The sequence below is a fragment of the Squalius cephalus genome (genome assembly GCF_949319135.1).
Source record: "Squalius cephalus genome assembly, chromosome: 18".
In the NCBI taxonomy this organism is placed as follows: Eukaryota; Metazoa; Chordata; class Actinopteri; order Cypriniformes; family Leuciscidae; genus Squalius; species Squalius cephalus.
Window position 1 is genome coordinate 34,464,901 of NC_137139.1, and position 15,000 is coordinate 34,479,900.

General features: G+C 43.2%; 1 protein-coding gene across 1 annotated transcript in view; it reads right to left on the bottom strand.

Annotated features, from left to right (window-relative positions):
• The window catches only part of cyp17a2 (cytochrome P450, family 17, subfamily A, polypeptide 2), a 28,685-nt gene that overhangs the window by 6,805 nt on the left and 6,880 nt on the right, over positions 1-15,000 (bottom strand). Inside the window, exons 2-6 of the mRNA XM_079850107.1 lie at positions 14,999-15,000; positions 13,165-13,303; positions 11,792-12,021; positions 10,789-10,875; positions 463-657 (exon numbers count right to left, since the gene is read on the bottom strand). The exon at positions 14,999-15,000 is cut by the window's right edge and continues 303 nt beyond it. Of these exons, the coding sequence (XP_079706233.1) occupies positions 463-657; positions 10,789-10,875; positions 11,792-12,021; positions 13,165-13,303; positions 14,999-15,000 (653 nt within the window). The remainder of the gene's footprint in view (positions 1-462; positions 658-10,788; positions 10,876-11,791; positions 12,022-13,164; positions 13,304-14,998) is intronic.

Below are 15,000 nucleotides of genomic sequence, written 5' to 3' on the forward strand. Positions count from 1 at the left end.
GTGTGTACCTGTGTGTGGTGCAGTAGGAACGCTATAGTCCACAGTAGTGTAGTGTTGTGTGTGTGTGTGTGTGTGTGTGTGTGTGTGTGTGTGTGTGTGTGTGTACCTGTGTGTGGTGCAGTAGGAACGCTATAGTCCACAGTAGTGTAGTGTGTGTGTGTGTGTGTGTGTGTGTGTGTGTGTGTGTACCTGTGTGTGGTGCAGTAGGAACGCTATAGTCCACAGTAGTGTAGTGTGTGTGTGTGTGTGTGTGTGTGTGTGTGTGTGTGTGTGTGTGTGTGTGTGTGTGTGTACCTGTGTGTGGTGCAGTAGGAACGCTATAGTCCACAGTAGTGTAGTGTGTGTGTGTGTGTGTGTGTGTGTGTGTGTGTGTACCTGTGTGTGGTGCAGTAGGAACGCTATAGTCCACAGTAGTGTAGTGTGTGTGTGTGTGTGTGTGTGTGTGTGTGTGTGTGTGTGTACCTGTGTGTGGTGCAGTAGGAACGCTATAGTCCACAGTAGTGTAGTGGAGGTCGTCTCGACTCCGGCTCCAAACGCCTCGGCTGCCGTCATGAGCACATGATCCTCAGTGATGTCATCATCCCCACCTGACCCCTTCATCTGACCAATCAGAAGAGCGTCCAGTAGGTCTCGAGGCTCTCCAGGGGTGAGGGTCATCTGCAAGGTCAAAGGTCATGAACATGAACAAAACAGTTATATGTAAAGGCCCGTTATGTTCATTTACACAGCACTTTATAATTATTTATTTGCTTTACAGAAAAAACAGTGTCGTATTCACTTTAAATTATAATTAAAACTTCATTAAAACTTATCTAAAACCCCTGTAAAACTTAATTACATTTTTTCCCAAATTCCATTTTTTTATTCTGTTTTAATGGTTTAATGTTTTAGTCATTAAAAAACATGTAGAATCAATCGAATTTATAAAATATTTTTTTTTATAATTTATTAAATATTTTATTTTATGATTTTTTTATTTTATTTTAAGAAATTCTGTTTTTTCTGGATGTACTATATGATTTAATGCAAATGTATTGTAAAAAATAATCAAATATAGGCATTTTAAAACGTGATCAAATGAAAAGTAACAATTCCTTTTATTAAATTATTAATAAAATTATGATGTCATATTAACTTTAAATTATAATTAAAACTTAAAGCGTCTCTTCAGTGTGTTCATGTTTTTGTCCTCGACGGACTGAACAGAAGAAGTGAACCGTCAAAGAAGGCGGAGCCTCAAAGCCACACCCACCTATTACATCATCAGCAGGGACCAATGGGAGTTCAGAGGTGTTTATGAGCTCAAACACACACTTCACTTTGGCCAGAGAATGTCTAATAGGAAGAGAATTGGCACTCTCTGATTACTTCCGGTTTCTGGACTGGCTGCAGTAACACGTCTCTGTCCATGCGGGGGCGCTCGCAGGCGTCTGTAGAATGAATGGAGGTCTATGGCGCTATACCCATTAAAATCCACTTTTCTCAGGATATCGTTTTTTTTTCTAGTAATTTGAATGTTGTATTCAAAAGGAGATGCAAAGAAATTACACATTGCTGGATGTTCGATTTTTTAGAGTCACTTATTTGCTTTAAAAAGTCTTTTAAAATGTCAATGACGTCATACACATCGTACGACCAGAGATACTGCTTTACGGCAATCCTTCAGTCGCTCTGGTGCTTTCAGCTCTGCACTTTCTTTTCTCTCGAGGCATCGACAACACAGCTGACACAGGTAAACAAACGACACAGCTGACACAGGCAAACACACAACACAGCTGACACAGGTAAACAAACGACACAGCTGACACAGGGAAACACACAACACAGCTGACACAGGGAAACACACAACACAGCTGACACAGGTAAATACACGACACAGCTGACACAGGGAAACACACAACACAGCTGACACAGGGAAACACACAACACAGCTGACACAGGTAAACACACAACACAGCTGACACAGGTAAACACACAACACAGCTGACACAGGGAAACACGACACAGCTGACACAGGTAAACACACGACACAGCTGACACAGGGAAACACACGACACAGCTGACACAGGCAAACACACAACACAGCTGACACAGGGAAACACACAACACAGCTGACACAGGTAAACACAACACAGCTGACACAGGTAAACACACAACACAGCTGACACAGGTAAACACACAACACAGCTGACACAGGGAAACACGACACAGCTGACACAGGTAAACACACGACACAGCTGACACAGGCAAACACACAACACAGCTGACACAGGGAAACACACAACACAGCTGACACAGGTAAACACAACACAGCTGACACAGGCAAACACACGACACAGCTGACACAGGTAAACACACGACACAGCTGACACAGGTAAACACAACACAGCTGACACAGGCAAACACACAACACAGCTGACACAGGTAAACACAACACAGCTGACACAGGCAAACACACAACACAGCTGACACAGGGAAACACAACACAGCTGACACAGGGAAACACACGACACAGCTGACACAGGTAAACACACGACACAGCTGACACAGGTAAACACACGACACAGCTGACACAGGCAAACACACGACACAGCTGACACAGGTAAACACACGACACAGCTGACACAGGTAAACACAACACAGCTGACACAGGCAAACACACAACACAGCTGACACAGGTAAACACAACACAGCTGACACAGGCAAACACACAACACAGCTGACACAGGTAAACACACGACACAGCTGACACAGGTAAACACACGACACAGCTGACACAGGCAAACACACAACACAGCTGACACAGGTAAACACACGACACAGCTGACACAGGGAAACACACGACACAGCTGACACAGGTAAACACACGACACAGCTGACACAGGTAAACACGACACAGCTGACACAGGTAAACACAACACAGCTGACACAGGCAAACACACAACACAGCTGACACAGGTAAACACAACACAGCTGACACAGGCAAACACACGACACAGCTGACACAGGTAAACACACGACACAGCTGACACAGGTAAACACACGACACAGCTGACACAGGTAAACACACGACACAGCTGACACAGGTAAACACAACACAGCTGACACAGGGAAACACACAACACAGCTGACACAGGTAAACACACAACACAGCTGACACAGGTAAACACACGACACAGCTGACACAGGTAAACACACGACACAGCTGACACAGGCAAACGCACAACACAGCTGACACAGGGAAACACACAACACAGCTGACACAGGCAAACACACAACACAGCTGACACAGGCAAACACACAACACAGCTGACACAGGGAAACACACAACACAGCTGACACAGGTAAACACACAACACAGCTGACACAGGCAAACACACGACACAGCTGACACAGGTAAACACACGACACAGCTGACACAGGTAAACACACGACACAGCTGACACAGGTAAACACACAACACAGCTGACACAGGTAAACACACGACACAGCTGACACAGGTAAACACACAACACAACACAGCTGACACAGGTAAATACACAACACAGCTGACACAGGTAAACACACAACACAGCTGACACAGGCAAACACACAACACAGCCGACACAGGCAAACACACAACACAGCTGACACAGGCAAACACACAACACAGGTTAACACACAACACAGCTGACACAGGTAAACACACAACACAGCTGACACAGGTAAACACACAACACAGCTGACACAGGTAAACACACAACACAGCCGACACAGGTAAACACACAACACAGCTGACACAGGTAAACACACAACACAGCCGACACAGGTAAACACACGACACAGGGAAACACACAGCACAGCTGACACAGGTAAACACACGACACAGCTGACACAGGCAAACACACAACACAGCTGACACAGGCAAACACACAACACAGCTGACACAGGCAAACACACAACACAGCCGACACAGGCAAACACACAACACAGCTGACACAGGTAAACACACAACACAGCTGACACAGGCAAACACACAACACAGCCGACACAGGCAAACACACAACACAGCTGACACAGGTAAACACACAACACAGGTTAACACACAACACAGCTGACACAGGTAAACACACAACACAGCTGACACAGGTAAACACACAACACAGCTGACACAGGTAAACACACAGCTGACACAGGCAAACACACAACACAGCCGACACAGGCAAACACACAACACAGCTGACACAGGCAAACACACAACACAGGTTAACACACAACACAGCTGACACAGGTAAACACACAACACAGCTGACACAGGTAAACACACAACACAGCTGACACAGGTAAACACACAACACAGCCGACACAGGTAAACACACAACACAGCTGACACAGGTAAACACACAACACAGCCGACACAGGTAAACACACAGCACAGCTGACACAGGTAAACACACGACACAGCTGACACAGGCAAACACACAACACAGCTGACACAGGCAAACACACAACACAGCTGACACAGGCAAACACACAACACAGCCGACACAGGCAAACACACAACACAGCTGACACAGGTAAACACACAACACAGCTGACACAGGTAAACACACAACACAGGTTAACACACAACACAGCTGACACAGGTAAACACACAACACAGCTGACACAGGTAAACACACAACACAGCTGACACAGGCAAACACACAACACAGCTGACCCGACACAGGGAAACACACAACACAGCTGACACAGGGAAACACACGACACAGCCGACACAGGCAAACACACAACACAGCCGACACAGGCAAACACACAACACAGCTGACACAGGCAAACACACAACACAGCCGACACAGGGAAACACACAACACAGCTGACACAGGCAAACACACAACACAGCTGACACAGGCAAACACACAACACAGCCGACACAGGGAAACACACAACACAGCCGACACAGGTAAACACACAACACAGCCGACACAGGTAAACACACAACACAGCCGACACAGGGAAACACACGACACAGCTGACACAGGTAAACACACAACACAGGTTAACACACAACACAGCTGACACAGGTAAACACACAACACAGCTGACACAGGTAAACACACAACACAGCTGACACAGGTAAACACACAGCTGACACAGGCAAACACACAACACAGCCGACACAGGCAAACACACAACACAGCTGACACAGGCAAACACACAACACAGGTTAACACACAACACAGCTGACACAGGTAAACACACAACACAGCTGACACAGGTAAACACACAACACAGCTGACACAGGTAAACACACAACACAGCCGACACAGGTAAACACACAACACAGCTGACACAGGTAAACACACAACACAGCCGACACAGGTAAACACACAGCACAGCTGACACAGGTAAACACACGACACAGCTGACACAGGCAAACACACAACACAGCTGACACAGGCAAACACACAACACAGCTGACACAGGCAAACACACAACACAGCCGACACAGGCAAACACACAACACAGCTGACACAGGTAAACACACAACACAGCTGACACAGGTAAACACACAACACAGCTGACACAGGCAAACACACAACACAGCCGACACAGGCAAACACACAACACAGCTGACACAGGTAAACACACAACACAGGTTAACACACAACACAGCTGACACAGGTAAACACACAACACAGCTGACACAGGTAAACACACAACACAGCTGACACAGGTAAACACACAACACAGCTGACACAGGTAACACACAACACAGCTGACACAGGTAAACACACAACACAGCTGACACAGGTAAACACACAACACAGCTGACTCAGGTAAACACACAGCACAGCCGACACAGGCAAACACACAACACAGCTGACACAGGTAAACACACAACACAGCTGACACAGGTAAACACACAACACAGGTTAACACACAACACAGCTGACACAGGTAAACACACAACACAGCTGACACAGGTAAACACACAACACAGCTGACACAGGTAAACACACAACACAGCTGACACAGGTAAACACTGACACAGGTAAACACACAACACAGCTGACACAGGTAAACACACAACACAGCTGACACAGGTAAACACACAACACAGCTGACACAGGGAAACACACAACACGGCTGACACAGGGAAACACACAACACAGCTGACACAGGTAAACACACAACACAGCTGACACAGGTAAACACACGACACAGCTGACACAGGTAAACACACAACACAGCTGACCCGACACAGGGAAACACACAACACAGCTGACACAGGGAAACACACAACACAGCCGACACAGGTAAACACACAACACAGCCGACACAGGGAAACACACAACACAGCCGACACAGGGAGACACACAACACAGCCGACACAGGTAAACACACAACACAGCCGACACAGGTAAACACACAACACAGCCGACACAGGTAAACACACAACACAGCCGACACAGGTAAACACACGACACAGCTGACACAGGGAAACACACGACACAGCTGACACAGGGAAACACACAACACAGCTGACACAGGTAAACACACAACACAACACAGCTGACACAGGGAAACACACAACACAGCCGACACAGGGAAACACACAACACAGCTGACACAGGCAAACACACAACACAGCTGACACAGGGAAACACACAACACAGCCGACACAGGCAAACACACAACACAGCTGACACAGGGAAACACACAACACAGCTGACACAGGTAAACACAACACAGCTGACACAGGTAAACACACAACACAGCTGACACAGGTAAACACACAACACAGCTGACACAGGGAAACACGACACAGCTGACACAGGTAAACACACAACACAGCTGACACAGGCAAACACACAACACAGCTGACACAGGGAAACACACAACACAGCCGACACAGGCAAACACACAACACAGCTGACCCGACACAGGGAAACACACAACACAGCTGACACAGGGAAACACACGACACAGCCGACACAGGCAAACACACAACACAGCCGACACAGGCAAACACACAACACAGCTGACACAGGCAAACACACAACACAGCCGACACAGGGAAACACACAACACAGCCGACACAGGTAAACACACAACACAGCCGACACAGGTAAACACACGACACAGCTGACACAGGGAAACACACGACACAGCTGACACAGGGAAACACACGACACAGCTGACACAGGGAAACACACAACACAACACAGCTGACACAGGTAAACACACAACACAGCCGACACAGGGAAACACACAACACAGCTGACACAGGCAAACACACAACACAGCTGACACAGGGAAACACACAACACAGCCGACACAGGCAAACACACAACACAGCTGACCCGACACAGGGAAACACACAACACAGCTGACACAGGGAAACACACGACACAGCCGACACAGGCAAACACACGACACAGCCGACACAGGCAAACACACAACACAGCTGACACAGGCAAACACACAACACAGCCGACACAGGGAAACACACAACACAGCTGACACAGGCAAACACACAACACAGCTGACACAGGCAAACACACAACACAGCCGACACAGGGAAACACACAACACAGCCGACACAGGTAAACACACAACACAGCCGACACAGGTAAACACACAACACAGCCGACACAGGGAAACACACGACACAGCTGACACAGGGAAACACACGACACAGCTGACACAGGGAAACACACGACACAGCTGACACAGGGAAACACACGACACAGCTGACACAGGGAAACACACAACACAGCTGACACAGGGAAACACACAACACAGCCGACACAGGCAAACACACAACACAGCTGACACAGGCAAACACACAACACAGCCGACACAGGCAAACACACAACACAGCCGACACAGGCAAACACACAACACAGCTGACACAGGGAAACACACAACACAGCTGACACAGGCAAACACACAACACAGCTGACACAGGGAAACACACAACACAGCCGACACAGGGAAACACACAACACAGCCGACACAGGCAAACACACAACACAGCTGACCCGACACAGGGAAACACACAACACAGCTGACACAGGGAAACACACGACACAGCTGACACAGGTAAACACACGACACAGCTGACACAGGGAAACACACGACACAGCTGACACAGGGAAACACACAACACAGCTGACACAGGTAAACACACAACACAACACAGCTGACACAGGGAAACACACAACACAGCCGACACAGGGAAACACACAACACAGCTGACACAGGCAAACACACAACACAGCTGACACAGGGAAACACACAACACAGCCGACACAGGCAAACACACAACACAGCTGACCCGACACAGGGAAACACACAACACAGCTGACACAGGTAAACACACGACACAGCCGACACAGGCAAACACACAACACAGCCGACACAGGCAAACACACAACACAGCTGACACAGGCAAACACACAACACAGCCGACACAGGGAAACACACAACACAGCCGACACAGGTAAACACACAACACAGCCGACACAGGTAAACACACAACACAGCCGACACAGGGAAACACACGACACAGCTGACACAGGGAAACACACGACACAGCTGACACAGGGAAACACACGACACAGCTGACACAGGGAAACACACAACACAGCTGACACAGGGAAACACACAACACAGCTGACACAGGTAAACACACAACACAACACAGCTGACACAGGGAAACACACAACACAGCTGACACAGGGAAACACACGACACAGCTGACACAGGTAAACACACGACACAGCTGACACAGGGAAACACACGACACAGCTGACACAGGGAAACACACAACACAGCTGACACAGGTAAACACACAACACAACACAGCTGACACAGGGAAACACACAACACAGCCGACACAGGGAAACACACAACACAGCTGACACAGGCAAACACACAACACAGCTGACACAGGGAAACACACAACACAGCCGACACAGGCAAACACACAACACAGCTGACCCGACACAGGGAAACACACAACACAGCTGACACAGGTAAACACACGACACAGCCGACACAGGCAAACACACAACACAGCCGACACAGGCAAACACACAACACAGCTGACACAGGCAAACACACAACACAGCCGACACAGGGAAACACACAACACAGCCGACACAGGTAAACACACAACACAGCCGACACAGGTAAACACACAACACAGCCGACACAGGGAAACACACGACACAGCTGACACAGGGAAACACACGACACAGCTGACACAGGGAAACACACGACACAGCTGACACAGGGAAACACACAACACAGCTGACACAGGGAAACACACAACACAGCTGACACAGGTAAACACACAACACAACACAGCTGACACAGGGAAACACACAACACAGCCGACACAGGCAAACACACAACACAGCCGACACAGGCAAACACACAACACAGCTGACACAGGGAAACACACAACACAGCTGACACAGGCAAACACACAACACAGCTGACACAGGGAAACACACAACACAGCCGACACAGGCAAACACACAACACAGCTGACCCGACACAGGGAAACACACAACACAGCTGACACAGGGAAACACACGACACAGCTGACACAGGTAAACACACGACACAGCCGACACAGGCAAACACACAACACAGCCGACACAGGCAAACACACAACACAGCTGACACAGGCAAACACACAACACAGCCGACACAGGGAAACACACAACACAGCCGACACAGGTAAACACACAACACAGCCGACACAGGTAAACACACAACACAGCCGACACAGGGAAACACACGACACAGCTGACACAGGGAAACACACGACACAGCTGACACAGGGAAACACACGACACAGCTGACACAGGGAAACACACAACACAGCTGACACAGGGAAACACACAACACAGCTGACACAGGTAAACACACAACACAACACAGCTGACACAGGGAAACACACAACACAGCCGACACAGGGAAACACAACACAGCTGACACAGGGAAACACACAACACAGCTGACACAGGGAAACACACAACACAGCTGACACAGGCAAACACACAACACAGCTGACCCGACACAGGGAAACACACAACACAGCTGACACAGGGAAACACACGACACAGCTGACACAGGGAAACACACAACACAGCTGACACAGGGAAACACACGACACAGCTGACACAGGGAAACACACAACACAGCTGACACAGGGAAACACACGACACAGCTGACACAGGGAAACACACAACACAGCTGACACAGGTAAACACACGACACAGCCGACACAGGCAAACACACAACACAGCTGACACAGGGAAACACACGTGCTAGAAGAGTTTCTGTTTTGTTGTTTTAAAAGACCATCAAGCGGTATCTCTGGTCATAATCAGTCCTTCACTGACCAATCAGCGTTCATTAGCAGAATGCTAGCGTGTTATGGGCAACAACAACTCAACCTGTAAGAAATCGAAAGGACAGAAGTACTCGTTCATTCAACTTTCGACCTATAACCCATGTTGAACTTGCAAAACCTACAATCAAATCTGAGATTTCTCAACGGCAATCGGGTGAAAGAGACACATTTAGCCGTCTAGCACCATAGACTCCCATTCATTCTGCACTCGCCCGTGATCGCCCCCAGTGGAGCTCTGGTGGAACTACAACCACAATTCGGTACAATAGGACTTAATAGGGAGTGGCCAAGCTCTCTGTAGACGGGCTCTGCTTTGGCCTGATTTTGTTCGAAATGACGTCACACCAGTTCCTTCACAATAAGTGTGTGTTTACCTTGTGCTCCTGTAGTTTCTTGCGCAGGAGTTGATCTCTCACAGAAACACATTCCTTCAGCTTCTTCAGGTCTTTGTTGGGGAAAATCTGATTAAATCAAATAAAGATAAATATACAGTGCAAACATACACTGCCGCTCAAAGGTTTTAGATCGGTATGATTTTTTATGATTTTAAGCGAAGTCTAAAAACTTCCGTTTTTGCGGTCGCTCTGTATATCTCTACGGCATCACTGTCCAGGAGTGATTCGCTTTTGAAGTGGATTTACTTAATGTAAAGTTAACGAAAGTTATCATGAGGACTGTAATGTTTAAAGCAGATGTCTTAACAAATATCAGTAGACCGGGAAGATTTTAAATCAGTTGTGTACATTTTATTTTTCAGGATTTTTTTGACGAATAGAAAGTTTAAAAGAACAGCATTTATCTGAAATAGAATCTTTTGTAACATTATAAATGTCTTTACTGTCACTTTTGATCAATTTAACTCATCCTTGATGAATAAAAGTATTGATTTCTTTTATTTCTTTCCCCCCAAAAATAAAATATAAATTCTTACTGACCCCAAACTTTTGAACGGTAGTGTTTAATGTTACAAAAGCTTCTATTTCAGATAAATGATGTTCTTTTGAACTTTCTATTCATCAAAGAGTCCTGAAATAAAAATCTAAATAACTGTTTTCAACACTGATAATAATCATAAATGTTTTTTGAGCATCAAATCCCTGGAGTAATGATGCTGAAAATTCAGCTTTGATCACAGGAATAAATTATACTTTATATTCTATATATTCACATAGAAAACAGTTATTTTAAACTGTCATAATATTTTACAATATTACTCTTTTTTTGTATTTTTAATCAAATAAACGCAGCCTTGGTGAGCAGAAGAGACTCTTTTAAAAACATTAAAATCTTCCCAATCCCAAACGTTTGACTGGTCGTGTACAACACACACATGATATTGAAAGTGATTGTAATACGGTAGTGTAACTGGACACACACTCTGAGCCAGGGAAAGATGTCGACGAGTCCTCCTCTGGCGATGGTCTGCACGATCCCGTCGTTATAATCCATGACCTTCAGGAGTTCGGGATCGTTCGGCTGATACGAGGAGCTGAACACCAGTCGACAGATGACGTTAGTGACGGCCCGCATCAGGACCGGACTCAGATCTGAACTCTGACCCCTGAGGGACCCGAGCTCCTCACACAGACTGTCTGCGGCCTCTTGAACTGACACACACACACACACACACATACACAAGTCAAGTCAAGTCTCATACTGCTTTTATGCTGATTTAATTTTTACTTTTGAAAAAGCATTTTTTACAGTAACGACAATCAGCACTGAGAATATCTAGTATAAAGATTACAGTGATGACAATGTGTTTAAATGCCAAAAACGACATGCAAATTAATTTTCGACATGCAAAATATTTGGTTTAAGGGTTTAAAATTCCAGAAATTGTTTGATATGAATATGAACAGACTTCCAAGTCAAGGATAAAAAAATAAGGGATTCAGAGGGAGGTTTCATGTTTGACTTGTGATGTGCTTCTTTTATTTACTTGTTTTGAATAATCCCTGTAATGTTGGGGACATTTACTGTAATATTCAACAATATTATTGATCTGCCTGCATTGACAGCATTATACAAGAACTGAACTGATCTGGACGTTGACATCACTGTTTATGCCAGAGCGGCTATATATAGATAGATAGATAGATAGATAGAGATATATATATATATATATATATATATATATATATATATATATATATATATATATATATATATATATATATATATAAATGAACTAAATTAATAACTTTTTTACATCAAAAATGAACCATCGCTGAACTGACTTAAGCTGGACTGTGACACTATTTTCTTCTAGAAACACACTCTGTTTCATTATTTTCCTGTTATCTCTGTGAAGCTGCTCTGAAACAATCTGTACTGTAAAAAGTGCTGTATAAATAAAGGTGACTTGACTTGTAATGCCTAAAATAAAAAAGAAAAGAAAAAGAAAGAAAAAGAAAAATGACCGTTTGGAAAGTTTGGAAACATTTATTTGATCAAAAATACAGAAAAAATGTAATATTGTGATATAATATTACAACTTAAAATAATTGGTTTTCAGTTTATTATACTTTAAATTATCATTTATTCCTGTGATGCATTTTCAGGATCATTACTAATTGAAAACCAATTATTTTAATTGTAATAATTTATCACAATATTTAAAAAAAAATCTGTATTTTTGATCAAATAAATGCAGGCTTGATGAGCAGAAGAAACTTCTTTCAAAAACATTAAAAATAGTAATGTGTCCAAACTTTTGGCCTGTACTTTATGTAGAGTGTAAAGTTCACCGATGGTCTGTAGTTTACTGGATCCCTCTCCAAACAGTGTGAACGAGGAGTGAACCAGTCGCCGGTGGTTCTTCCACAGCGGACTGTAGTCGGCAAACGCAATATCCTTCCCACCCTGAGTCAACAGATCTGTGGTAACCTTGACAACCACACACACACACACACACACACACACACACACACACACACACACACAGAGAGAGAGATTAGAAACTACAGGAAAGTCAAGAGCCGCTGCTTTAAACCGACTTGAACTATTTAATAACAAATGTTGATCAATGTGAAAATGTTACAGGGTAAATTCATGAACACAGACACAGGTCATACTTCACCCTAGAGCCAAAAATATATATGGTTATAAAATAATATATATATTCATATATAGTAATAATATATTTTGTACATACACATGTACAAAATACACTATTATGCAAAATATCTACAGTTTCTACATGCAAAATGTAATTCACATTAGAGTTTGGTTGAAAATGGGTTTAAATGTCATGAATTTTAGTGTCATAATGCAAAATATTTAAGTTTTCTACATGTAAAAATTTTAATATATATATTTTGCATTACTTTCATCACAAATAAGCTCACTTAACCCTTCACTTCACTTTTATTACAGCAATGTAAATAAATATACATTCTCATTACTGTAATGCAAAAGATTAGTAATTCTGAAGTACTGACATATAAAATAATATTTGTTATTCTGCCTTTTTGCTCATTTAAATAAAAAGTATTGTATTACACTTTTTTACTGTAACACCATCGACAATTAACACTGAGAATATTGGAAATTACAACTAAAAAGATAAAGTAGCAGAATTTAATTTTGTTACATTACAGTAATGAGAATTTAGTTGAAAATGGGTTTAAATGTCATGAATTTTAGTGTCATAATGCAAAAATATCTACATTTTCTACATGCAAAATTAAATTCACATTACAGTTTAGTTGAAAATGTGTTTAAATATTAATTTTATTGGCAACGCAAAAAATATCAAAATTTCCTACATGTAAAAATTTAATATTTTTGTTGAAAATGTGTTTAAATGTCTTGAATATTTTGCATTATGACACTATAATTCATGACATCTAAACACATTTTCAACCAAACTGTAATGTATACAATTCTTACATGTAGAAAATATTTTGGTTTTTTTTGCATTATGACACAATAATTCATGACATCTAAATAGATTTTCAACCAGATTGTATTATACAAACTGTATTATACAATGTGAATTATATTTTGCATGTAGAAAATATAGATATTTTTTCATTACGGCACTAAAACCTACATTTTCAACATGCAACATTTTTTTCACTTTACAGTTTTTATTTATTTTATTTTTTTATAGTGTCATAATGCAAAAAAAATCTAGATTTTCTACATGCAAAATTTAATTCACATTGCAATTTGGTTGAAAATGTTGTTAAATATCATGAATTTTAGTGTCAATGAAAAAAATATCACGTAAAAAAATATCAATGTTTTATTACACTACAATTTTTTAGAAAATGTGTTTAAATGTCATGAATTTTAATTTTATAATGCAAAAAATATCTACAATTTCTACACGTAAAATTTATTTCACATTAAAGTTTGGTTGATTTTTTTTTAAATGTCATGATTTATAGTGTCATGATGCTAAAAAAAGACATTTTCTACATGCAAAATGTAATTTCTTATTTTCTTTTGGTTTAGGAGTGAAATCAGTCTTTTAAATCAGTTTTAAATGACATTCTCTTAAATGAAAAGCTATTAAGTGTATGAACACACACACACACTCACATTATTCCATAACTCCTGTCGTCCTCTACTCACCA